Genomic DNA, 27,225 nt, shown 5'->3' with positions numbered 1-27,225 from the left:
CCCTTCCGAAACTTGCAGAGACGGAGAGTGTGAGTAGGAGGTGTCCATGAGCAGGAGAAACTTTTGGTAAGTATTCTGATTTGTGTTTGTTGTTCCAGCCGCAACGTCGCAGAAAAATAGAAACCGTTTCTAAAATAGAATGGTCTCGTGTCGCTGTCACGGCTGGTTAGGACAAAAACTCTGATTAACATGGAAAAGATACCTTTTATCGTGCGTCGTGTGTAGTTAGGACACGGTGTAAGGCTAACATATTAATATTAAAAGCTAAAAAACTTAATTTGACTTCAGGAGGCCCTTTAAGACCTTTAATTTACACGAATCTCCAACCGCAACATTTTTAAAAACAATTACAGAACGTGGAAAGAGGAATGAAGAGAACAACAGCAAAAGCGCACAAATAGCCTAAAATAAAATATGAGCAGAAAATGAAAGAGAGCTCATAGTAAAAGCAACATAATTTGGTGAGTGATTCAAATTATTTTGCATTAATGTTTTGTGCAATGTCATTTTTAATGTGTTTTAAGTTTTGATTCTTCTTGTTTTTTAAAATGCGCCTTTAATTTTTGATTCACGCTTATTTATTTATTTTATCCGTGACCACGTACTATTCTGATGATAACGATTCACGATTGTTATCTTAAGTTTTGATCCGTGCCCGCAATATTTTTGAGGGAAAATTAATTCCATAAATGCGTTGGTGAAGTAAATCCTGTGTAGGATTTACTATAATCCGAATAAAGCTTCAATTAATTAATTCACGAAATGTCTTAATGTCTTTATTTATTTATTGTGCTGTATTTTCTTCATAACGATTTCGCTTACTTTACGGTTAAGACTTTTATTATGAAAGGATTTTTTTTTCACATGACCCGGATGTTAAAACACAAACGATTCAAAGCATGTTTTGAGTTCATTGTTTTCGCGTGTGTTTTACAACTATAATGTAGGATTTTAAATTAGCCTACATTGGCGGGTGGTCAGATGCATATTGACATTGTGCAACGGAGCTGTGCTAAGCAATGCCTGTTTGTTATTCCACTCAGTTATACTGGATTTTCCATGGGCTAACTTATCTGAAGATTCGTGTATGATAAAACAGATGGTTTATCGTCCAGTTCAATAGTTGTGTTGTAGTGCAGTGCACACAAATATAATATTCTTTCAGGTTATTATTTTTCTTCTGCGGAATAATGTCTTTAGCTGGAGCGCTGTGGTTTGCTGTTCAGGACGACTTATTCACACACGGCGTGTGTAACAACACAACATCCTCCAGCATCAGCAACACAAAACAAGACAAACAACCCAGCATCAGTGAGCCCATCTCTGCTGCGCCCGAGACACACACTGTCCTGGACAGACTGGATGATCGCTTTCTGTCTCAATGTTTACATCTCAATCGGCAGTGTCTGCGATTCATCGTCGATTTCATCCAGGCCCGTTTAAAGAAAGACGTGTTTGCGCCCGGCCACAGCCCGACCCCCGCAGAAGCCAACATTCTGGCCGCGCTTGCCTACTTCGCAAACGGGTCTTTGCCCAGGAAAATCACAGAACGCCTGGAAATAGATCAGACAGCAGCGGGCGAGGCGGTGAACCGCATAACCAAACTCTTATCCGACCTGAGCCCTGATTTCATCACCTTCCCGAACAGTTATAATGACCGCATGGGAACCGCACAAGCCTTTAAGAACGTGAGCGGCATCCCGCATGTGGTGGGAGTGCTGGGGTATCTGCATGTGAAGGTGAGCCCTCCGGCCGGGGAGGAGCACATGTATATAAACACTGTGGGTTATCATTCAGTCATGATGCAGGTCGTGTTCGACGTGGATGGGAATCTCTTGAGTCTGGAGCAGTGCTGTCCTGGAGGAACTCCTGAGCAGACTGTTTGGGAAAACTCGGACATTGGCAGACAGTTCAGCATTTTTCAACACGGTCATACGTGGGTTGTTGGTAAGAACAGTTGAGAACCTTTAAATATAATTTTGGTCACACTTTGTCCTATTCTCACTGTTAACTAACTAACTATTAATTTGGCCTTAATACACTCCTAATTACTTACTGCTTACTAATAGTAAGTTCGTTGTTAAGTTTAGGTATTGGGAAGGATTAAGGGATGTATAATATGGTCATGCAGAATAAGGCATTAATATGCTTTATACGTACTAATAAACAGCCAATATCATAGTAATAGGCTATGCCTGCTAATAAGCTACTAGTTAATAGTGAGAATTGGACCCTAAACTGAAGTGTTACCATAATTTATAATCAGTGCTGGCTTGATTATTTATATAAATTGTAGTCTGTTACTGTCTGATTCCATATTACATGACCAAAAAATTGTAGGCTAGTTATACACATAGTTAATATAATCTTTTAGATTACTTTTGACCTAACTCATTTATCACATTGATTTCAATAGGACAATCTTTTAAGATATTGATATAAAAATACAAAGAGAAAGGGACATATATCAAATATTTATAAAATTGCAGTCTTTGTTCTCTACATGAAGTGCATTAAAATATTACATTAAGTCAAGGTTTCCCAGACTGGAGTTTGTGATGGCACTGCACTGTTCATGAGTTTAATGAAAATGTTCTGTTGAGTAAATCATAAAAATGTAAAATTAAAAAAAAAAAAAAAAAAAGAAACCAAAATAAAACACTTCCCAATAAAGATGAAATATTTGTTTACCTTCATGTGATGTTGTCATTAACCGACATCAGAGAACTCAATAACTTAACTTTATTATTTTATTATTATTATTATTGACTTAACTTATTCATTTAAATTTCATATCTATTAGGCTAGGTCAAAGAAAAGGTCTTACAAAAAAAAGTTGAAATCACATGAATTTGTACATTTTAATGTGTTAGAAAGACAAAAGCTTTCCAAAGACAGTAAAGTGCAGTTAAATGACTAATTAATAGGCTACAAATAGGCTAATTATTAATGTGTTAGTTTGGAGCTGATTAGATAGTTAATGTAATCATTACATGTAATCAATAAAAAAGTAACTCTAGTCTGATTACAATTTTTTTTTTTTAAATGCAATATAATGTAATTACAGGTGCTTCATTTTTGGAATCTGATTAATTCAGGAATAATTGGAATCTGATTAAGCTGATTTTAATCAGTTACTACCCAGCACTGTAATGTTACAAACTATTTCTTTTTCAGATACATGTTGTTCTTTTGAACTTTCTATCATGAAAGTGTCCTGAGAAAAAAAAAAAAAAAGTATTACAGTTGCTACATAAATACTAAGCAGCACAACCGTTTTTAACTGTGAGATATAACAAATTTTCTTGAGCCAAAAATCAGCATGTTAGAGGGATTTCTGACAGATCATGTAACACTGAAGACTTGAGTAATGGCTACTGAAAATTTAGCTTTACCATCACAGAAATAAATAGCATTTTAAAATGTATGAATATAGAAAGGTTATTTTAATTTGTAATAATATTTCAAATTCACACTAATGTTTTTTTTTTTTTTTTTTTGGATTTTAGTCAAATAAACACAGCCTCTGTGAGCAAAAGACACTTTTCAAAAATATTTGAATTCTGTTTTAAATTCAACTCATACACTGAGCTATTCATGATTCCCTCCACGTGCTGCCACCACTATGCTTCTCCAAGGGGATGGTGTTCTTTCGCTGATGTTCTGCGTTATTTTTGCACTAAACATACCTTGTCCAAAAAGTTCAATCTTGGTCTCGTCAGACCTTAACACATTTTTCCACATGGTTTTGGGAGACTGGATATGTTTTTGCAAAGTTTAGCTGGGCTTGGAGGCTTTGTTTTTGTTGTTGTTTTTTTAGTCAGAAAAGGCATTTGTCTTGCCACCATGACCCATATCCCAGAGAGATGGAGAATACGGGATATGTCGGGTCACATGTAGGGAAGCAACCAGTACTTGATTTGAAAGAGCAACTCTTTTAATGTTGCTTTAGTACATCTTTTGACAGCTTCCCTGACAAGTTTATTGTCTTCTAATAATGTCACTGTTGTGCCATACTTTCTCCGTTTGTTGATGACTGTCTTTGCTGTGATTCAATGGTAAATGAAATGCCTTGGAATTATTACTTTTTGTTGCTCTCACCTGAGCGATATTTTTCAACAATGAGATTACGTTGATGCTTCATGAGCTCTTTGTGGCCGATGGCTCTTATGGCAGCATACAACCATAGAAGAGTCAGAAAAATCTTACAAAAACAGCAGAGATTTATTTTGAGTTAATTAGAGTCACTTCAGGTGAAAACAATGATACATGTTATTAGTTATGTTATGTTCACATCAGCATGATTAGTTAACTCTGAACACAACCACATACCGAATTTTAAAAGGGTGTGCATACTTATGCAACTTGGTTATTTTTATTTTTATGAAATGTATCACTGCATAGGTTATAATTTTTTTACATTGAAGGTGAAAATGTTCTGATATGATTTATCTTTGTTTCATTTTTTACATTAAAAAAAAGCTGTTTTAACAGCGCTTTGTAATGGCTTCCTGGAATACTTAAAGGGTTCACCCAAAAATGAAAATTGTCAGTAATTACTCACCCTCATGTTGTTCCAACCCCATAAGACTTTTGTTCATCTTCTCAGTTCTCGCTCATGCGTCGTGGCGCTCTCGTGTACTCATGTCAGAGGCTCACACGGAAGAAAATGAATAGTTGAATAAAGTCGTTATTTTGGGGTGTTTTTGCGCACAAAAAGTATTCTCGTCACTTGAAAAAGTAAAGGCTGAGCCACTGTAGTCACTTAGACTTTTTTAACAATGTTTTTACTAACTTTCTGGGCCGGCAGATGCAATTACCTAGAAGCCTATGGAGGAGTGAGACAGCTCTCAGATTTCATCAAAAATATCTTAATTTGTGTTCCGAAGATGAACGAAAGTCTTACAGGGTTGGAACATGAGGGTGAGTAATTACTGACAGAATTTTCAGTTTTGAGTGAACTAACCCTTTAATTATTTTGAGATGGTCCTCACTGCGGAACATGAAATCCACGGGGAGGAGTCGGATCCAGATCCGACTCCTCCCACCTTACATATACCTAAACCTACCCATCTCCACCCCCTGATCCCTAAACCTACCCATCTCCACCCCTTAATCCCTAAATCCACCCCTAAACCTACCAATCTCCACCCCTTATATCTGGATCCAACTCCGCCCCCCGGATCTCGTGTACTGCATTGAGGTGCTACTGATTGTTTTGGGCCAATCATGGAATTAAACTAGCGCTGCAGAATTTGGGGGGAAAATCTAATTACGACTTCTCTGGTTAAAATTGTGATATGCGATTTAAAATGTTTTTTTTTTTTTTTTTTTTTTTAAACATGAAACAGCCCTAAATTTAACTGTCAAATGTTTCGGTTGCACTTTATTTTACAGTATGTGTACTTGCATATAATTACAGAGTACTTACCTAAGAAAGTACTGGTTAATATAACATGACTACATGGGTTAAGATTAGGTTTAGGGGTAGGTTCAGAGTAAGTACCTAGTTATTACCCAGTTATTGCAATAACTATAACAAGTACATAGTATGTAAATGGGGAACAGGACTGTAAAATAAAGTGCGACCAATATTTCTGAACAAATGAAAAACCTTAATTTACTACAATACTGTGATAATGTGTTTTCTTTCCACAGTCTCTACAAGTAACTAATAAAAAAATTTTAAAACTCAAATACAGTTTCTCCATCTCCCCTCTGTCTTTTTGTCTTTGTTCCCCAAAGGTAGCAGAAGTCTTTTAGGTTGCGGGCACGTGTTGACCCCTGTCGAGGCCTTTCGCATCAAAAGCAACGCAGCCCTGCGATTCAACCAAGCACACGCTCAGCTACACGGCCGTGCGCAACAGGTCTTTGGCAGTTTGAAAAGCCGTTTCCAGTGCCTGCGTGACATCGGCCCCATTAAGTCGCCCGAGTCGGTGGCAAGCACCATCAAAGCCTGCTGCGTCCTGCACAACATCTGCAAGAAGTTCTCTGTCCCGTTACCCTTGGATTTTAACATAGAGCCGCTCCATCCACCATCAGAGGTGCTGAACGTCTTGGCAGAGCAGCCATTTGACTACATGGAAGACACTAAAGAGGAGATGATAGAAATGTTTTTTAATATTTCAGAAGATGGAAACGAATGAGATGTGTCCGGATGCGAACGAGAACAGTAATGATAGCAAGAAGCCAGAGATCGTTAGTTTGAAACGTGTACTGAATCCTATAAATGAAATGAACACAGATAAACGCATGCTAAAATGCCAGTTGATTCTTCATATTCATAAGCTTTATTCAGTTAATCAATAATTGATAAGTTAATGCTAGAACACTCATATTTGTTAACAAGTGATATGAATAAAAACAAAATGTTTGTCTGTGGAAGGCTATAAACCAAGCACGCTTATTAAATCAAGTCCGTTTCAAGAAAAAGTATTGCAGTTGTACCATAATTCAGTGATGCTGTCAGTTGCTAATACTATGGTACTTTGACATACAGCATGATACTAAATAATTACCATATTTATACCAAAAATTGTATTACCATGTCCAAAAAAGATGTTAATAATTTGTAAGTTAATTACTTGCAAATTGCTTATGTCTGGAAACATATCACATTGTGCCTGGATAGAACACGATGTAAATCTGTTTTTCTTAGGGGTCATTTACTCAACACTATTTTCAACTAACTTTTTATGCGATTGGCGATTCAATTGCACAACAATGGAGTTTTGGGGACCTGAAAAAATATAAAAACGAGTTTCAAAGTGCAAGCTTTTGAAAACGTTATCGTGTTTGTATAAACTCTAAAAACACAAATTTGTGAAAAGGATGATGTCATTACAAAGTGACATCGCCAACTACTGGCCTGACATGCATAATACAGCGTTTTTAATGGTTGTTGGGGATCCATGTGAACGGGCATCATTTTGAAAACGTTGTTGTCGGTATGCAAAACTTTTCAAAACCGCAAAGGAAAGACTTAGTTTTCGTGTACTCCTATTCCATGACTTTTGCTTTGAATATATTTATAAATATATGAATCATCATTAAGACAGCTCAGTATATGTACAATATAAACAGCAGATGAATTTAAATGTTAAAAGTTAAGTGCTTACATTTCAGTTCTTACTAAAGTGACTTACAGTGCAAACAACAGGAACAATGTTCCTATCAATCAATCAACCCTTGTTCGCTCCATCACAATCTGGAATTTTTCGTGAAGGCAAACATTTTCCACCCGCAGATTTTGCAACGGGTTCAAATTGGTCACATGAATTTGCAGCGTTGATTAACATGCATGTTATGCCTGATTTGAAAGTGACTGAAATTAGTGGCTGAAATTTCACTAATTTGACCGCTCCTTAAACCTAAAATCTGGATTGGATTCTTTCTGTGGAAAACAAAAGTATTAAGAAATACGAAATGTTTGAATAATCTTTATGTGTCTGTTTCATACAACAATGGTTCACAGTAACCATGACAAACAAACAAATCTTTCCTTCCCCTGCAGTTCCCAAACATCATTCTCTATTTCACATACAGATTTGAAAATGATTTAAATCAGGGGTGCCCAATCCTGTAATCCGGACGTACTACATTCACTGTGTTGTCATTATCATGTGATATACCAGGGTCAGTTGGCGCTTCACTGCCAATCATAAATCTTATCCCATGGCCTCATCGGATAGTAAAGTGTCCATTGTATGCACACTTCAGAATCTCCCCGGTAGTAGAAGGTCTTCTGGTACTTTGTGTCTACTATTTTATGAGTACTGTGACTATTTATTTTGTCACACACTGTTTATCACCTACTATATAGCTGGGAAGTGTATGATTTCAGACATAATCTTCAGGAACGCTTGATAATGACATACAGGTTTAAAATACTGGTAGGAACAGGATTGAGCAACCCTGATGTAAATAATGCCACTATTTTGTCATTAGACAAACTATTATTTTAAAGCGTGTTAAGTGACAGACAGCTGAGAATACAGTTACTGGCATAATAAAAAAATATAGTGGAAAAATACTTTAATTCATGATCATGTTTTTTTTTACCATTCATAATTGTTGGCCATGGTTTTTAGCATTCATCTGAAACAAATCACATTCAACTTGTATTAAATAGTCCTTGTATTTAAATTTTAACATAGCAAATTTCTCATGGTTTAAAAGTAATGTGCAAAATAAGCAGCATTAAGTACAGCTCAAGCATTAAAAACACTTACAAAAAAATTAAACAAGGCTATATACACAGCTATTTAGATAAATAAAGTCTGGCAGTTAAGTTGAAATGGTGAACTCTTAGTGCTTTAGCTGAGGCTCAAAATATATCTTTCAGTCCTGTTAGCAGTAGAATGTTATTGTTATTATTAATATTATTACTATTTTAAATACAATAATTATAATAACAAATGCACATAACATATGGTGTGAAATATTTCAAGTTTTTGAAAGTCATGCTCAAAAAATATACTAATGTGGCTTCAAGATTGTACTGACAAATTCCATTACTGTTTTTGATCTTACGTTATTATTATAAGAACACGGTTGTGCTAACCACACATGAATTATGTTACATTTTAAGATGTTATTCTATTTTTTTCTCATATGTTACTTCCGTTTTCATATTTTCTTAACGCGATTGCGTTGACGTAGATCATGTCTGTGTTTTCATAGAGAGGCTCTGGCTGAGCCACGACTTTGGGTTTCAGAGAGTCCATGATGCACTGGTGCAGGAACACGTACTGAGACTGTAAGAGACAGAGAGGAGAAGCGTAAGACGCTTGAAGAGGGTGAAAGGTGTCTACAGGGATACACATCTCTTAGTCTTAATTTCCAAGTGATAATATAGTTGTCTTTATACCAAAGTTTTTAAATGGCCTTCAAAACTCAATAAAAAGAAGCATGCCTTGAGAACATTTGTAAATAAAAGCCTGGTTTCACAGACAAGGCTTAGATTAAGCCAGTAAAAAAACATTACTGGTGTGATTCTTGAGACAAAACAATGGCACTTACATATTTTAAGATAAAAGTTGCTTTCAGTTAAAACAGCTCAAACATGCATTTTAGTCTGGGACTATAGGCTTAAGCCTTGTCTGTGAAACAGGGCAATTTACTATGTTATTGCATTTTGCAATGAATTCTAGGAGCTGCTGTCAAGTTGTAAAACTTAAGGGGTACTTTCAATAAATGGGCTTTCAATACAATTTGTCTGCCTATGCAGTCAAAAACAGGTGTTATTTTGTTATCTTTTTCTGGAAATCGTTGCTACCTGATTAGTAAAACTTTCCAAGGCCACTCCCACCAGTCTGCTATATGCTTACCAGAGTCAAATATCACCTTGCTTTAGTAGGAAATACTTCTTAGAAAACTTTTAGTCATAATGCTATCGACTTGTAGTGTTCCCGAGAGCAGGAATTTAAAGACATTTAGTGGGAGTTACTAACGGTTTCCAGTGGTGTAGGCAGTGGCGGCAAAGAATCGTTAATATGGAGAGAACGTTGTGACGGACAATCTGAAAGACCTCTGTGTTTGTACTTAACATTTCGAACTGGATGACTACGAACACAACATATTTTTACGCCAAATGTTGCTTACAGGTAAGAAAGCAGTTGCTACAGTGTTTCCGTTTTTAACTCTTATATGTTAATAACCCTATATTAATCCGACTGCCTGTGGGCAGGGATACAAAAATGTAGTAAAATCTAGTTTTAACAAAGCCCTGGCGGACTTTTGCTGACAAATTAACGTTAATTTCTCAGTCCAGGTAACACAGAGAACGAGTAAACATTGTTCATTTACATACCAACATTGTAACCATACAGAGCGAGTTGTAAATTGGCAAAGTTACACTTTAATTTTAGCGTTTTACCTTAATTGCTTGTCTTGACCTATTTTTGTCTATATTTTTCATATAAGCCTAGTTATATTTATTTTATTGCTATTTAAATTGGTGGTTTTTTTATTTCAAGTTGCTTATTGAATATTGTGTCGTAGCTGCTGAACTTTACTCATTGGCATGAGTGCTGGAAAGGCCACTTTTGATGAAATAAAAAACAAAAAGCCAAAATTGTATATCCCAATGCACACTAAATATTAGGATATTAACCTTTTAAAAAAGTAGCCACTTAAGCAGTTTAAATACAGTAACTGTAGCATTATTCATGATATAGTTAAAAATATACAATCACCCAAATTATTTTTTTTAAGGTAAAATTCTGGTGTCCACAACTGCCATTTTTTACAATTATTAAGTCTCTATAAATTGCTTTTTCTTAAGTTTTGTTTTACAGGTATTTGAATCCTCCAGGAAGTAAGCCATAACTCAAATAAATTCATCATTATCATAATAATCATCACAACAACAATAATAATACCCAGACCCAATTCTATGCCAGATTGCCAATGAACCACTCCTACCGCAATACATTTTACCATCATGGATTGAAAAAGTGTTACCTCAGTTTGCACCATAAGTGGCCGGCAGAGTCTCATTTGCTGGACGAACGCTGCAATGCCCACTGCCTTTTCTCTGTCCAGCTGCTGCAGAAGAACATCCAGTGCGATCAGTGTACCTGTCCGGCCCACTCCAGCACTAGAGGAAGACGAGGACGATAAACATTTGCTTTAATTAAGCGGTTTGTTTAATAATGCGGTCAGCTCTCTGAATCAGTGTGACTCATTATTGGTGTCAAGTTAAAGGGTTAGTTCACCCAAAAAGTTCTGTCAGTAATTACTCACCCTTGTGTTGTTCCAACTCTGTAAGACTTTCGTTCATCTTCAGAACACAAATTAAGGTATTTTTGATGAAATCTGAGAGCTGGCTCACTTCTCCATAGGCTTCTAGGTAATTGCATCTGCCGGCCCAGAAAAGTTAGTAAAGACCGTTAAAATAGTCCAAGTGACTACAGTGGCTCAACCTTTAGTTTAACAAGGGACGAGAATACTTTTTGTGCGCATGCGTCGTGGCGTCTATGGTATTCCGCCATACAATATAGTTATCCATTTTACACGCTTAGAAAAGCGCAACGTTTTGTTTTGTGTCGCCGTGCTAGGTCGAGTTACACTACGCGATTAACTGTATTTAAATATGGAAAACATGGAGGTGTTTGGTAGCTTCTCTGCTTGGCCCATATTGAATGAACTGAGTGAACAAAGTTTCGCCGCGCGCCAGAGCGATTGAGTGCACGCACTGAGACGAGAGAGGTATGTATCAACTCGTCTTAGTTAAGGGAATAACATAGTTTAATATGAAAAGACGGTGGAGTATCCCTTTAAGGTTGAGCCACTGTAGTCACTTGGACTATTTTAACAATGTTTTTACTAACTTTTCTGGGCTGGCAGATGCAATTACCTAGAAGCCTATGGAGGAGTGAGACAGCTCTCAGATTTCATCAAAAATATCTTAATTTGTGTTCCGAAGATGAACGAAAGTCTTACGGGGTTGGAACAACATGAGGGTGAGTAATTACTGACAGAATTTTCAGTTTTGGGTGAACTAACCCTTTAATGTTTGAGTTGGGTTTTAAAGTGAGTAGTGGTCACCTGCAGTGTATGACTGTTGGCCCTGCAGAGAAGGAATTCTCCATGTGCTGACGGATATGTCCTCTGAACTTGATCAGCTCCTCTGTGCCAAAGGGAACGCCATGATCTGGCCACGCTGTGAAGTGGAAGTGCTTCACTGTTCGTGTCTCAGAGGTGCTTTTCTATTACATAGAAAGAAAATGGACAGAAATAGATTGTCTTAAGGTTACCTGACCATGGATGCTTTCTGTTATTCATAAGTTATCACGAGGTGAATGTGATTTTACCAAGTACAACGTGTTCTTTGATCAACATCTTTGTTGATCCTGGAACAACATTTCAATCAGCCAATCAGATGTCAAGTTTAGGCTTACAACCAAGGTTAGGTGCTTCACCTATTCACCTATCATTTACCTCTGATTTTAGGGATAAGTTATTAGTAGGAATATAGGGTTAGGACTAAGTTTTTGGACAGGAATGTTGTTCCAGGATCAACAAAAAAATGTTGATCCAAGAACATGTCTGTCTTGGCAAAATCAGTGACCCATATCACAAAGAATCTGTTTTTTATTCATTTTTTAAATGAAATAGTTCAATATCATTTAAAAACATATAATAACCTTTGTAACTTAAAACTTCCTCACAAATCACAATTTTAAAATAAACTGCAAAAAAGCTTGTGAAACCTCGACAAGTTTGTGAAATCACATACATCCACATTTACACATTAATGCTATTATTATCCTAAACACCAGATTAACTAAAAATAAGTGTAAAATATGGTAAAGTATGTCAAAGCTATTGCTATTTCTGACTGTGTGCAGCTCTGCAGATCCTACTGAAGGCTCCCAAAGAACGAGCGTGTAATTTTTCTCTCATGAGCATTTTGTTTTTAACAAGATCCCTAAATGTGCCAGTTTCAGCGGCACAGTTTAGCACAGATGTTTTAGCTAAAATATGTCACAATGCAATAATGGCAATGTGATAAACAATGTTGGGGGTAGTGCATTACAAGTAACTTAATTTACATAATCAGATTACCTTTTCAAGTAACAAGTAAAATAACACATTACTTTTACATTTCTACCAAAATATCGGAGTTACATTTTCAAATAAGTAACCTAAGTTCCTTTGTTTTCCCATTTATTGACTGAGACCTCTCCTGTCCCCATGTTGAGAGAAATCAGAAGTAAGTGCAGAGACGTTGTGTGCGCTGTGTGATGCTTATATTGTAGTTCTAGACTAAATGTGATCATGCATTTACTCATCTTACTTGCACAAAAACAGATTCAGTAATCCTCAAAATGAATAAAGAAAGTGAAATGCAAACTCAATTTAACGCAAACCTTCAATAATTAAATATTAAATAACTAATATACTTTATTGCCCGGTTTCACAGACAAGGCTTAAGCCTAGTCCCAGACTAAAATGCATGTTAGCTTACTAAACATTTTATATCTTAAAATATGTCAGTGCCGCTGTTTTGTCTTAAGATGCACACCAGGCAAGTTTATAAAAGCTACTTAAATGTCCTAATTTAACTAAAGCCAGGTGTATTACTTTTAAAGTAACTTTCCCCAACACTGACGAAGAATGGAGCAGTTGTTAAATCTGACATCACACTTCACCGTTTCTGGGTCCAAACGCTCTATCAGATCCAAACAAGTAATGCTAATATACACTCACGGTGTATATAGACACAGAAAAAGAATTCAATATGTCACGTGGATATTCACCCAACAGCAAACCTTCAGAGGGAAAAGTGCTGCTGCTTATATTACATGTGAAGGGGGTGTTTCTAAAAGTTCTCTAAAAGGGTCAGAGAGAATTTACATTTATTTAAAAATGTTACAAAAACTAAATTACAAATGTTTTGGCCCTCCAGAAAACACTAATATCATAATCAATGCATTTCATCGGTGGTGGTTGAGGAGATTTCCCCCTTCCATATGTAAAGTACTTTGAGTACCCAGAAAAGCACTATCTTAATGTAATTCATTATATTATTTAATTGTCACAAAAAAGAGCGATAAAAATATCTCACATTTTTGACATTAAGTTCTCGCAGAGTCCAACTTTGAGCTTTATCCTCTGATTTCACAGTTACAATCAGGTTTCCATAGAGACACGACGAGTTGTCCAGTGGCCAGTACTGCTCACACTTGACCTAGGGGAGTTCAAAAGTTATATTAGACAAACAAATAAAAAATTTAAAAAAATAACTGCACCAGATGCAGATGGCAAATCTGCTGTGGTGTTGAAAACTATAGAAAGTTTAGATCCAGACCACTCTCTGTGAAACACTGTATTGTTACAATGCTAAACAAACATTGCATTAAACTAGATGCAACAAGAATAATACTGTTCACTATATGATGCACAGTAGTTTCATATACTGTTTAAAAAAATGTTGTATACTACAGTAAGCAGTATTCTGGACATAACCTTACCCTTCCACTCTCCGTGCAGTTGGTAACCATGACGATGGTCTGTGTCCTTTTCTCCCACACCATTCTCCAGAAGTCATTGACAGTGGATGGCAGCGGACCTTGAGCAGCGATGTACTGTTTGCTCACATTACTGTATCCCTGATATACACATAAACATCATAAACAAACATCAGTCCACCTGGGCCATTTTACAGCTGATGTTAACTAGTATATATATATATATATATATATATATATATATATATATATATATATATATATATATATATATTGTACAACTTACAGGCATGTAGCTGGCATTAATATAATCAGAATCTTCTTCATCATTTACAGTGAGATGCACTCTGGAGGAGTCATCTAAAGAGAGAGAGAGAGGGATAAAATGACTTCCAAGACAGAAAATCTATGTGGTAATATTGTGTGTGTGTGTGTGTGTGTGTGTGTGTGTGTGTGTGTGTGTGTGTGTGTGTGTGTGTGTGTGTGTGTGTGTGTGTGTGTGTGTGTGTGTGTGTGTGGTCCTGGTTCGTTAAATGCCCCCCACGAACCACAAAGATAATAATACCAATCTTTTTTTACCTTGTGGGGACTTTTTTTTTTTTGGTCCCATGAGGAAAACAGCTTATAAACATATTAAATAATCAAATTTTGCAAATATAAAATGCAAATGTTTTCTGTGTTGTGTTTATGGGGGGTTAGGGAATAGAATAGTGCCATTGATAGTGTGTTACTCATTTGTTCCTGTGTAGTTATTCATTAATGATGGAACAGTATTCTAAACTGTTATCTATATACTGCTCATACATTATAAAATTAATTGTTTATGGAAAGTCCCCATAAAATGTGTGTGTGTGCTTGTCTATATGATTTATGTGGACACATATTTGTATAATGACATGGGTATTACACTGTTATTACAATGTAAATGTGGTTTATGAGGTCATCGTAATTTATACTAAACAATGTTTTATTAAATATGTAAAAATTCAAAGGTTTTCTGTGATGGGTAGGTTTAGGGGTTGGGTTAATGTAGGGGAATAGAATATACAGTTTGTACAGTATAAAAATCATTACGCCTATGGAATGCCCATATAATGATAGGTTCACCAGAGTGTGTGTGTGTGTGTGTGTGTGTGTGTGTGTGTGTGTGTGTGTGTGTGTGTGTGCGCGCGTGCGTGCGTGCGTGCGTGCGTGCGTGCGTGTGTGTGTGTGTGTGTGTGTGTGTAAAACACTCACAAGGTAAAACATTTGAAAATCGGTTTTTGTCCTTGTTTTCAGGCAGAATAGCCGCAGCACTTGACTGTTCTATACCCACTGAACTCAAGTCCTGTTAAAAAAAAACATGTCTAAAGAAAACATAATCAACAAACACTGTAAATTTTCTAAATTACCTGATGACTCTTACATGTAAGCAGAAAGACTCTCAGTTCTCAGTGTTTGAATACACTGCAACAGCAATTACAAAAAATGTTACTCTTATATTTCATATTTGCAAACCCTACCTCATATTCCTCACTGAAACCTCTATTCTCATCACAACTCATGTTTTGAAAATGTTCAGGAAATTTATCAACGGGGATCAGTCTGAAAAACATATCACAATTGTTTGTTTTCATACTAAAATAACATCATATACAGTGTGGACACTTAATGCACACTTAAAACAAAAAAGTCTGATTGAAATTGCATTAGATGATAAAATATGCAATACATAAAGTTGTGGACATCATTGACATCCATTGTATGGAGAGAAAAAGAAAAAAAACTATCCCTTTAAGTGTGATTTAACTGTCCAAATTAGAAGTGTTACACATACTTGTAGTTTTTTTTAGTCACTTTTGACTCCACTGGTGGTTTGGAACTTCTAAAGATGAGAAAAGACAAAGATACAACTTATACAACTTCTATTGCATTTTAATATAAAATAAACCCATAATCCTTGATAACTATAAATCATACTTATTACGCATGGCAGAACCATAGCGGAGCCATAAATAGACTGCAGCACATATAATGATGACCAACAGGAAAAACACAAGGACACCTGCTATAACGCCTGCAGAACACAGACAGAAACAAACAGTGAACATGTCAATACATAGGTCAACCATGTGACAGCTTAATATCTCAAAGATTTAAATGAATATTGCAGGTTAAATACAAGGAAGCTCTATTCAACTGAAGCCTGAGGAGGTTTAAAGGCAGAAATGATCGATATGTTAATATGGAGATCCATCATCAGAATGACCAAATGCAGAGGGCCAAGGAACAATCTGCAGTATTTTACCTTCAGCCCTAATCTGATTGATTCTATATTGGACACACTCAATTCTTGCAGGAATGTTTGATCTTGCTTCTAACCCAAATATAACATTTTGAGGCTGTTTGACTCATGATTATGGAAGCCCATTTCCACCACAAGAAAAACTAAAAATAATGCTCTGGTAAATTATAATTATGAGATAAAAAATTGAAAGTCAAAATTATGACATAAAAATTCTAAATGATGACATACAATGTTGAATTTAATGACGAAATTATGCTAATAATGACAAGTCTAAATCTGCCATCACAAATGTCAAGAACTAGTTTGACTTCTTGGTATCATGAACTACTGTAGCATTTATTAATCTTGCTGAATGTTAATATTAGGCTACGTCCTATTCCTCTTTTAGTTTTGGCTGATTCTCTGAGAAGATAAACCTGCTCAACTGATCCCAATGCTGCTGATATCCACATATCATTGATAAGCTCAGATTGATATATTGCTGAGAACTTACACTCAAATGACTGACATTGTGCGTTCACAAAAAAAAAACTTGTTCATTGTCAGTTAATGATATAATACATTAATTAGTGTTCACATTTTCAAATTCTGTGCTAAATTACTATGGGTAGGTTTAAAATATAAGTACTGTGTAAAAGCATGTATGTACACAATAAGTGCATTATATCAAAAGATTAATTTAAATGTTAGTACATAGTAGTTAAAGACACCTATAAAGTGGGACCTCTAAGTCTTCTTACGTCTTCTTACTTCTTACGAGCTCATGACAGTCAGAATAATTTCACATGGGATTGGAATATGAGGGTGTGTAATAATGACAGAACATTCATTTTAGATGAACCATTCCTTTAAGCTGTATTTAACCTGAGATATTTCTGTAGATTAAAGACCATCTTATAGCCTATTAAACATATTTAGACCTTATTTTACCTCTTGGATCAGTTTGACAGGTGATTGATTCTGTTTTACTCTTCATGGCTCCAGAGATTGATGTCGCTGTCACTGTGTACCATTGGGCAGCTTGCAGGTTCTTCACCTCCTGTCTTTGTGATGCGTCTGAACTACGGTTGATCTGTTGTCCACCAACGTCCACCTGCACCACATCCACAACTCCATATGGACGATCCCAAATTACTGCCAGACCATATCCTCCAGAAAAATGATCACAGTGAAGACCAAGTACACTATTTGGAACTAGTTTGAAAGAGAAACAGAAGGATAGTAAAACAAAGAAATTATGCTGAATATCAGCCGGTCACAGTCCAAAACAGAGCATGTAAACTCACTTAACGTCAGGAGATGTGAGCACTGTAGGAGTCTCTCTTGGTCCAAATCAAACCACAGTGAGACATTGTAGCTTTCTCCAGGATAAAGCTCTTGCAGATTCACCATGTAGTTCACTACAGGGAGAGGTTCAACATTGGCGGTTCCGTTTTTAGCTGTTACATGTGTGCTACCATTCACTGGAGCGGATATTGTTGAATTGGTGACGTCCCACTTAAAGGACACACAGTCAATGGCTGCAGAAACACAAAAACATATGAACGATGACTTCAAACTCAGCTGGAGTCTTAATATTGTGGTCTTAAAAAGATTTTTTTTTTAATTCAATTGGATATGCACAAAAATGCAACAATATTAACTAACAATGAGCAAATACATGTATTATTCTTTATTAACGTTAGTCAAAAAAAAAATTTAATAAAATTGTTCACTTTTAGTTCATGTGAGCTCAGGGCCATCAAATCATATTAACAGATATAACTTTTAATTTTAATATTGTATTATTAAATGTAGTAATGAACAAACTAACATTAATAAATGCCTTATTTTTTTTATTAAACCTTATTGTAAAGTGTTACCAAAATTTTGTATAGAGTTCAAGCATTAATAACCACACAAGTCAATTCTTTCCATGACTAGCAAGACGTGCTCAATTAAAACTCATTATTTGTAGCTAAATCAGAGTAATGCTATCAAAACTTACTGGTGATGCTCTTGATGGCGGACCCATTTTTGCGACCATTCACCTGAGTGAAGAGGGTAAAATTGTATACTGTCCCTGGTGTGAGGGCTGAGTAAACATGTGTATACTCATTTCCCTCAGAAGATCCACTGAAATTGTTCTCGCTTCCATGATTGTCAAGCAAGATGTAGTCGTAGATCTTGTTTTTGTTCAACTTATTCCAAGTGATAGCCAACTGTGTCAGTGATCGAGTGACTTTGACTTCAGTTATGCGAGATAGACCTGTGAAGAGATACATTTTCCACAAGAGTTGATGGTAATTAATATTAATACTGTAGAATATAAGGTAAATTCCTCTCAAATTCATCACTGATAATTTGGTACGTGGCACGGTTGTGCACCATTCAGTATTGAGTTGAGAATCTGAATTGTAACTGAGGCAAACCGGATGAAGAATTGAAAATGGAATTCATTTCATAATTAAAACTGAATGAAATCAAAAGAAATTCACAAAACTGCTGTCAGATCAATATGTATGTAATTATTTACAAGTCTTGTCTTGGACAAATGAAATCCTTCTGTTGTGTTGAATGTCCTTAAACTGCATTTAAAGTAAATTTCAATTCGAAATCATGTGTGTTGTAGCAAATTCAAAAGCCAAATCATGAATCGAATGCAAGCTGATTCTTTCATTTTGACTTTTGCCCAACCCTGCTAATGTGGTCCATTATTATAATGCAAAGAATAGGAGACTTACTCGTGTTGTGACTGAAGTTGTATCCAGTACTTCTCACATCAGAAAACACTGTGTACAGAGTGAAGCTGTAGCTTGTTGCAGGAATTAAATCATATATATGACATGTAACCTTATTCCCTTCTGCAGTGATATTAATGTATTCAAGTGATGTTTTGCTGTTTTCAAGAGAATAGTTGTATGCTTTGTTGCTCGTGTTCCATTGTAAGATCATGTAGGTGTCATTGAAATCCACCACTATTGGTGGATCTGCAACATTAGATGGCACTGAAACAAAAACAGATATAGTGAGATTTGTCAGGTGTAGTTAAAAATGCACAAATCCAAATAGAATAAACAGTCTTTTAATTAACAGGGAGAATATGCAGGAGAATCAGAACAGCAACTACACAATGACACAAACAAGGCAGAACAAACAACTAGGGTTTAACTACACAGGGAGAGTTAATAAGAAACAGGTGCGAGATTAATCAGAAACTAATGACCAACACTGGTAAAACAGGAGCAGGGAAGACAAAACCAAAACACAATGAACCTAAACAGGCAAAAGCCTAATCCGAGGGATAATCAGAGGGATTAAGCACATTAATGGAACTCATAACTCTGCGACAACAACCAGCATATTTTTTTAAATTATTGCTCACAATTGGGGACAGATTGAGGCCAGTTGTAGGGCCCTATAAAATCCGTTTTATTTTCCCCAAATTCCATTTTTTCCGTTTAAATTTTTGCAAATTCCATTTTAATTCTTGGGAATTCAGTTTTTTTTACCCTTTACTGTTATTTTAGTCGTAAAAAAGGAGTGTTTTTAATGTTAATGATTAAAATGTACACAAATAAAACAGGAATGACCCTAAATTTATTGAGGTAACAAACAAAATTCTCATTTTAAGAGGTGTTAAATGTGGTTTGGTTTGTTTACATTAGTGAATGTATATAGGCTAACTAACATGAACCACGAGCAATACATTTGTTACTGTATTTATTAATCTTAGTTAACCCTAACCCTGTATTTTTATTATGTTACTTCACACAGTGCATTAAGCTAACTAATGTTAACAAATACAACTTTTCATTTAAATAATGTAGGCTACTAAATGGTGAAATTAACATTAATAAAGATTAATAAATGCTGTAGAAGTGCAGTTTATTAATAGTTCATGTTAACTGATCTAGTTAACTAGAGTTTAAATGGAACCTTATTGTAAAGTGTTACCGATTTTGTTATACACCGAACCGATTCAGTGTTGGACAGATCAGATGTTCATCCATTGATTAAAGTGAATCGGTTCAAAGGAGTCATTAGTTCGCGAATCTGACGTATCAATAGCAGACTTGTACGCGTTGTGTGATTATTATCCCGGCAGTTAGGACATCGCGCAAGTTTTGTCAACACAGAAAACATTTCATCATTGGATAGGTTTTGTTTAGTTTATTGAAAGTGTTTTTTTATGTCAGCTGAATGGGCGGAACGCTTTTCAGAGAAGAAGGCTAATATGCGATTTTCCCATGGATTTTCCTCAGACATACGTTTTTCTCCCACACAAAAACAGATTTTTATTCCAAATATGTAAAATTCCGCGAAATTCCGCGTTGACACTAGATTCCGCGTTAATTTGCCAATTCAGCGATTCCGTGATCGCGGAAATTATAGGGCCCTACAGTTGCCCATAGGGCCCTACAGTTGCCCTTTTGGCACACATGCTTAGGCCTACAATGCCACTGAAAATCTTACATTCATTGAATGATCTTGGACATCAGTGAGGACAGAACCTTTTTTACGCCTTGCAAACTTAAACACTGGTGTTTCAAATTCAGCTGATTTGTCACCAAGATAATGTTATGTAGCTTGTCAACACTGACAAAGGTTTTTTCGAAATTGCAAAAATTATTTGGTCTTGGAAGCATCAGTAAAACCAATAAGGAAGTGTTTCTATGATTGACACTGTTGTTGCAAATTCAGCTGATTTGTCACCAAGATAAGTTATCTAGCTTGTTAAAACTGACAAAGGCTTCTTGGAAGCATCGGTAAAACTGTAAACCAATTAGGAAGAGTTTCTATGATTTTTAATGAATTTATAGAGTTGCATTATAGTTTTATCTTTTTCATCTTGTTGCAAATAAACAACTTTTTTTATTATTATTCAAAGAAAATATTTTTTTTGTTAAGAAAAGTTAAGTGATAGAAAATATTTTGGTAACACTTCAGTTTATGGTCCAATTCTCACTATTAACTATTTGCTTATTAGCATGCATATTAACAGGCTATTGACTGCTTATTATGACCGCCGCGCTAGCGTAGCTAGCGAAAGCGGTCATATAGGGATTGTCAAAGTTTTTTTTTTTTTTTTTTTTTTTTGTCACCTTACTGAATTTTTCGTCAACGATACCAGGGACACCGAAGCACATGAAATTTGGTGGGCATGTAGCCCCACTACACTTCTAAGGAAAAATTTCGTTTGGTCCCCGGGGGCCACTCCCCCCCCCCCCCCCAGCGCTGGGCCCCCCCAAACCCAAAAAAATGCAGTTTTTCCTAAATAACTACCTGAACCGTGGGACCGAGGATGAAGACATTTTTATGGTATGTTGGTCTACTAGACTTTTACTGAAAAAATTCGTTTGGTCCCCGGGGGCCACTCCCCCCCCCCCCCCCGCGCTGGGGCCCCCGTAAATTTTTCGTCAACGATACCAGGGACACCGAAGCACCGGGGAACATGAAATTTGGTGGGCATGTAGCCCCACTACACTTCTAAGGAAAAATTTCGTTTGGTCCCCGGGGGCCACTCCCCCCCCCCCCGCGCTGGGCCCCCCCAAACCCAAAAGAATGCAGTTTTTCCTAAATAACTACCTGAACCGTGGCACCGAGGATGAAGAAATTTTTATGGTATGTTGCTCTTAAGGGCCCACATCAACCTAGCCCATAATCACTCATTTGTGATTTGCGCCCCTCCCATAAAAAATGAAAATGCAATATTATTCTGCTTTAATCGCCCCTATCTTCAGTGGAGATGTTCAGAACTGCACCATATTTCATGTGTATGATTAACTTGACATCCTCTGGGGGTATCCTCTGCTAAGTTTTGTAGAATTTCATCCATGGGGGGGGGGTATAAAATAAATTCATTTATGTGCACATTTAGTGACTGTACACTCATCGGCCTGTAGATGGTGCTGTTGAGCGAAGGGTTGCTGGTTTAGGATGATACTGTCACACACACACATGCAGGAATACAAACAAACGCAAGCATGCACACACACTGACATCCACACGCACAGACACACACCCATACACACACATACAAATCCACATGCACAGACACACACACACAAACACACACGCGCACACATGTACGCACACATACATACACGCACAGACACACACACACACACAGACACACACATACACAAACACACACACATACACACACACACACACACACACACACACAGACAGACATGCACATACTATTACTTTTTTTAGGTATATACATAAACACGCAATACAGCCAAATTACTCCCCGTCATTTATTTTTGTGGAAAGATAGTGCAGGCCTGAGCGGCGGTCATATATTTGTACCGCGATGCGGTACATCTAGTTAGAACTTATAAAGCACATATTAATAATGCCTTATTCTGCATTTCCATATTCTACATCCCTTAATCTGACATTCTACATACCTTAATCACTTCCAGTTCCATCTACACTTATCAACTGGGGGGAGTACTCTGGGTTCGGGCCTAACTCCGAGCTCGGAGCCCTCCCCCCGGACAGCACGCCAAATACGCATAAACTTATTGTACTAATTATATGTAGATGTGAACTCGTGAAACTCCTAATTACTAAAAGTTAGTAAGGTAGTTGATTAAGTGCACTTGTGCCGTGCGCTTTAGACCACGCGCTTAAAACGTTAAAATAGGGCCCACAGTCTTAACACAATGGCTATGTTAATGCTACTGGCTGAAGCTTGTCCACCCTGCTCACAATTGACCAGAATTGAGTTAATGTAGACGTTAGACAATCTTTTAAAGACCACAACACATGGGAGACTTTTCAGGTGCTCACGCGAACTTCGCCTCAGTGCCAGGCGCGAATCAAACAAGAGCGCAAAAAAAAAAAACACAGGTGCCGAGGGAGCCTCAGCGTCCCCCAGCGAAAACAGCAGATATATGAAATCGCTGAACAGTTAGATAAATACAACATGATTAAATATAGAGATGATCCAAACAGCGTCAAAACTTTTTTTTTAAAAATGCGTCACATTTATTACATTTTAAATCTAATATTTAACATGTAAATCTCCCTCAAATGTCCTGCTATGTGAGCTCACAATATAACAAATATGAGTCCTGTTCATTTATACTCGAACACAGGCACTGGAGCATCTACTGTGCGTTGTTTTTTATGCCTTGTAAAATTAAACCGTTCTCTGTGATGCATTTTACACTGGTGTTGCAAATTCAGCTGATTTGTCACAAAGTTAATGTTATCTTACTTGCTAACGTAAACATATGTTTTGTCAAATTTTTGACAGTAAAAATTCAGCAAGATTATACATTGTATAAAGAACTGCATCCTAATTCAGAATCTGAGAGAAATGTCAGAAGCAGTTGTTTTGTCTGTCACCCAGATTTTGGTCTTTGCGACAGACCAGATGTTTTGAGACTCACCGGTTATATTGGAGAAGTTGTATCCACTGCTCTTCCCTTCTCCAAACACAGTATAGAGTGTAAATGAGTATTCAGTCCCTGGATACAGAGACGTGACCTTATATTCCACTAAATAATCATTTATAGGTATTGTCTCGTTTTTATCCCAGTTTTTCAGCTCATAAGTGTAATCGTCACGGTTGTTGACTTTTTCCCATTGTAATGTTATATTAGTCTCTTTCCGATCGACGACCCAAACATTCTGAACATTAGATGGATCTGAAGAAGAAAGAGACAGAAAGTGGCCTGTTAGAAATCACATCTACAAATGTCTGTATGTTTTTGCATTATTAAAAAATAAATAAATCAAGAAATTAAAATTTATTTTAAAGAAAGACTGAACAAGCACAACTTTCAAATCACATTAGATAATGGAACCACTTTGTATTTGTTCTGAATTACAGTGAGAGCCTGTGTGAAGCTCTAGCAACATTTGTGTACAACGTGCTACTGGTTCCTAAATCAGAACCACTGTACATAGCAAATGCAATACTGTCAATAATTGAAGTTCTCATAAATAAGCAGTGCTTATATATCTATATTCCTTATGTACTACATGTATAACTTCATTTAAAATAACATTTAAAGGCATTTCATTTAAATAATTATGATTATGATATATAATTATGATATATATATATATATATATATATATATATATATATATATATATATATAAATATATATTAAATATATATATTTTATTATCTTAAAATTTAATAGATTCCAGTAAAACCTAAAATGTTGCTATATTTTTTTTTATTTAATTGGATTAAGTTTGATAATTTGTTACCCAATGTAATGACAATCATACATTTTATGTGTGCATTAGTGTTCAAATACTTGTATTCTCTGTACTGTTTTATATTTTATATTACCACAATTCTTAAGTTGATCTACAGAGAAAACACTTTATATATTCAAAAACCTTAATGACTCACTTACCAGTTACAGCCCAGAAATTAAGTCCATCGCTCTGATTGTTCATAAACACAGTAAAAATTGTAAAGGAATAATTAAATCCAGGAGACAGAGATGAGACAGTATGAGTTACTACAGAACCCGCTTCTGTTACATCGATCAGACTGATTTCGCCACTGCTGTTCATCAGTTTATAACTGTAATTTCTGTTGTCGTCGACTATATCCCATTGGAATGTTAAGTAAGTCTCTCCTCGAGCAGTTACTGAAACATTTTTAACATCAGCGGGTTTTTGTCCCTAAGGAGAAGAAATTACATTCATTAAATAATCAAATATTCTATAAAGAAACAAAATTCCAAAACAATCATTGTGTTAATAAATTCTAGATATTCCATCCTACTAACATTGTTATATAAAAATGAGAGTGATAAATTCTGTGGTTTTCAATCCTGATCCTATGGAGTCACTGTTCTGCACATTTTGTACGTTTCCCTCGTCAGTCACACCCAATTCAACTCTTGGAGTCTCTACTTTTCAACCGACGAGATGAATCAGGGGACATGCAATATGTGAAGAGGTGGGGGTCCCCATGCATGACAGCTTTGTGAAGCACTGATATAAAATATGGGCACACATAAACTAACAACACACACACAAAAAAAAAGCCTTTTTAAAAAAGATTTACAAATTTCAATCGTATGGTAAAATTTTATCAAATTGAATTGCATAATCCTTAAGTATTATTCATATTATGAATTAAGAATTTTAAATGAGTAAAAAAAATAAAAAAAATAGAGCTAAATAAAACCTTTTGTATAAATCTTAATGGAACAAGGGGTTATTAACAATAACCCCATCAAGGCCAGCAAGGAAACTTGGAGACAACTCCATCTTATCTTATCACATCACAAGTCTTTGTCCAGGCTCTTGTCAGTTCTGCAGTGCTCTTTTAGCCATTCATCCTAATGTGCAATCATTAAACCCATATTACACCTCTCTTAGAATATCTTCAAGCTGCCAAGTTAAAGCGAAGACTGTGGGTGCTTCTCAAATGGAAGACTGCATCCTAAGGCTGACCTTCATTGACCAGTGCTGTGAGGCTTCCTCCTCAACACTAAACACAATGTTTCTGTCACACTTTATTTTAGATGGCTTTAACTACTATTTTTTAATATTACTTTTTTACTACTATTTTTAATAATTGTATTGTTTCAAGTGGTTTATTAAGTCTACCGAATATAAAGTGTGAATAAATCTTTTATCATCAAGCGCCGTGTCAAGTGCCGTCGAAGACCGTCTCAATTTGAAGGATCCTTGGAAGGCAGCCTTTGTTTTTGCATCTTTCATTCAGCAATATTTGAAGGTATCCTTCACATCCTCTAATTACCACAATCCTTTATACACATTCCAATTAAAAATAAATACATAAATGTTAGCAGGAAAAAAATTGCCACTGATCTAATACAGGATCTCATAAAAAAAATTACATAATACACTGTGTAAAAAAAAAAAAAAAAAAAACACAACTAAACTTAAAAACTTAAGGTCAGTTGCTACCTTAAAATTTTTAAGGATGTTTAAACTGGATGTTCATTTCAGCTCTTTAAAAAAAAAAAAAGTTGAATCTTGTTTAATTGAAAAAAATTAAGTTGAAATTGGATACATTTTAAAAATGAGGGTAATTTAATGAAAAAAAAAGACTTACTGATCATATCAGTTTTAAAGTGTAGTTTTAATTATTAATTGCATCAGAAAGTCAGTTGATACAAAGATTTTTATTAGACAGTATTTTTTTTCCGAAATTAAGATAAATAGTACTTCGTGCAGGGAGCAGGAAACCTTTGTAACGTAGCCATGAACACTTACTAGACCATCTTATTAGTGTTTTGTGCTGAGTGGCGGATTTATAGTCTCATCTTCTAAATAAAATGACCAATTGCCAATAGACCGTTTGGGAGTTGACGTCAAAGTTACGCCATTTTGTGCGCATTGTGGTGGCAGAAAAACAGGTAATAAGTGAGAACGGGCAAAATTAAAAAAATGTCTTGTTGTGCCTTTGGATGTCAGAAATGAAATGCAAAAGAAGATGATCTTAATTTTTATAGAATACCGTGGATGAAGAGACCCATTTAAAGCTAAACACAGACGTTTATGATTGCAAGCATTAAACGAACAGATTGGACTGATGAAACCTGCAATGATTAGTCTACTATTAAACCATCAATCTGATATAAACAAATAGGTCTACATATGCGGTTCATAGGTGACAGAATGTATTAGCCCTACAGTTACATGAAATATTTAAACCTATAAAATCTGTATCTCCCAATTCTGACTTTTTCCTCACAGTTGCATCTCCCAATTCTGACTTTATATATCTCGCAATTGTCAATTCGTAGAAAAAAGGACAGAATAATGAGTTTATAGCTCACAATTAATATTTTCCTTCACAGAAATGTGAGATGTAAACTCAAAATTATGTTTATTGTGTATACTTGGAGTAACAAGGATGGCTCTAGACGTTCTATGATTGATTTTTGGCTTGTCTCTAACCATTTTGATGGGAACAATATTTCCGTTAATGTTATGGCAACACCATTAACTGACCATAAG

General features: G+C 35.9%; 2 protein-coding genes and 1 long non-coding RNA gene across 4 annotated transcripts; 1 reads left to right on the top strand and 2 right to left on the bottom strand.

Annotated features, from left to right (window-relative positions):
- The first annotated feature begins 860 nt into the window (after positions 1–860).
- LOC308682662 (putative nuclease HARBI1) lies at positions 861–8,358 on the top strand. 2 transcript variants are annotated; one of them, XM_081352525.1, is made up of 3 exons: positions 861–1,739; positions 1,809–1,947; positions 5,746–8,358. In XM_081352525.1, exons 1-3 carry the CDS (start codon positions 1,191–1,193, stop codon positions 6,144–6,146), a joined length of 1,089 nt encoding a protein of 362 aa, XP_081208651.1. In that variant the 5' UTR covers positions 861–1,190; the 3' UTR covers positions 6,147–8,358. The 2 variants fall into 2 exon arrangements, with proteins under 2 accessions (XP_081208651.1, XP_081208650.1); XM_081352524.1 differs by having other exon boundaries at positions 863–1,947.
- Positions 8,359–8,494: 136 nt separating this feature from the next.
- LOC308682813 (receptor-type tyrosine-protein phosphatase H) lies at positions 8,495–18,277 on the bottom strand (the record flags this gene model as incomplete). The annotated part of the gene is made up of 13 exons (XM_081352758.1): positions 8,495–8,756; positions 10,465–10,600; positions 11,551–11,711; positions 13,574–13,696; positions 13,980–14,117; positions 14,263–14,336; positions 15,213–15,303; positions 15,479–15,560; positions 15,793–15,840; positions 15,936–16,032; positions 17,194–17,457; positions 17,550–17,760; positions 18,251–18,277. 13 exons carry the CDS (start codon positions 18,275–18,277, stop codon positions 8,610–8,612), a joined length of 1,599 nt encoding a protein of 532 aa, XP_081208884.1. The 3' UTR covers positions 8,495–8,609.
- Positions 18,278–18,367: 90 nt separating this feature from the next.
- Positions 18,368–23,793, bottom strand: LOC308682664. The gene is made up of 3 exons (XR_014029178.1): positions 23,652–23,793; positions 18,987–19,250; positions 18,368–18,511 (listed from the first exon to the last, which is right to left on the bottom strand). It is a non-coding gene; the product is annotated as an uncharacterized lncRNA (long non-coding RNA).
- Positions 23,794–27,225: the final 3,432 nt, after the last annotated feature.

This window comes from Scardinius erythrophthalmus (genome assembly GCF_964197995.2).
Source record: "Scardinius erythrophthalmus genome assembly, chromosome: 22".
Taxonomy (NCBI): Eukaryota; Metazoa; Chordata; class Actinopteri; order Cypriniformes; family Leuciscidae; genus Scardinius; species Scardinius erythrophthalmus.
Note: the sequence above shows the minus strand (reverse complement) of the source record. Positions and strands in the feature narration are given on the sequence as shown.

What these genes read in the sequence shown, in the direction of transcription:
- LOC308682662 (XM_081352524.1), top strand. Translation starts at nt 1,191, where the DNA reads ATGTCTTTAGCTGGAGCGCTGTGGTTTGCTGTTCAGGACGACTTATTC. An exon ending in CGGTCATACGTGGGTTGTTG is followed by an intron (nt 1,948 to 5,745) that starts GTAAGAACAGTT and finishes TGTTCCCCAAAG; the next exon opens with GTAGCAGAAGTCTTTTAGGT.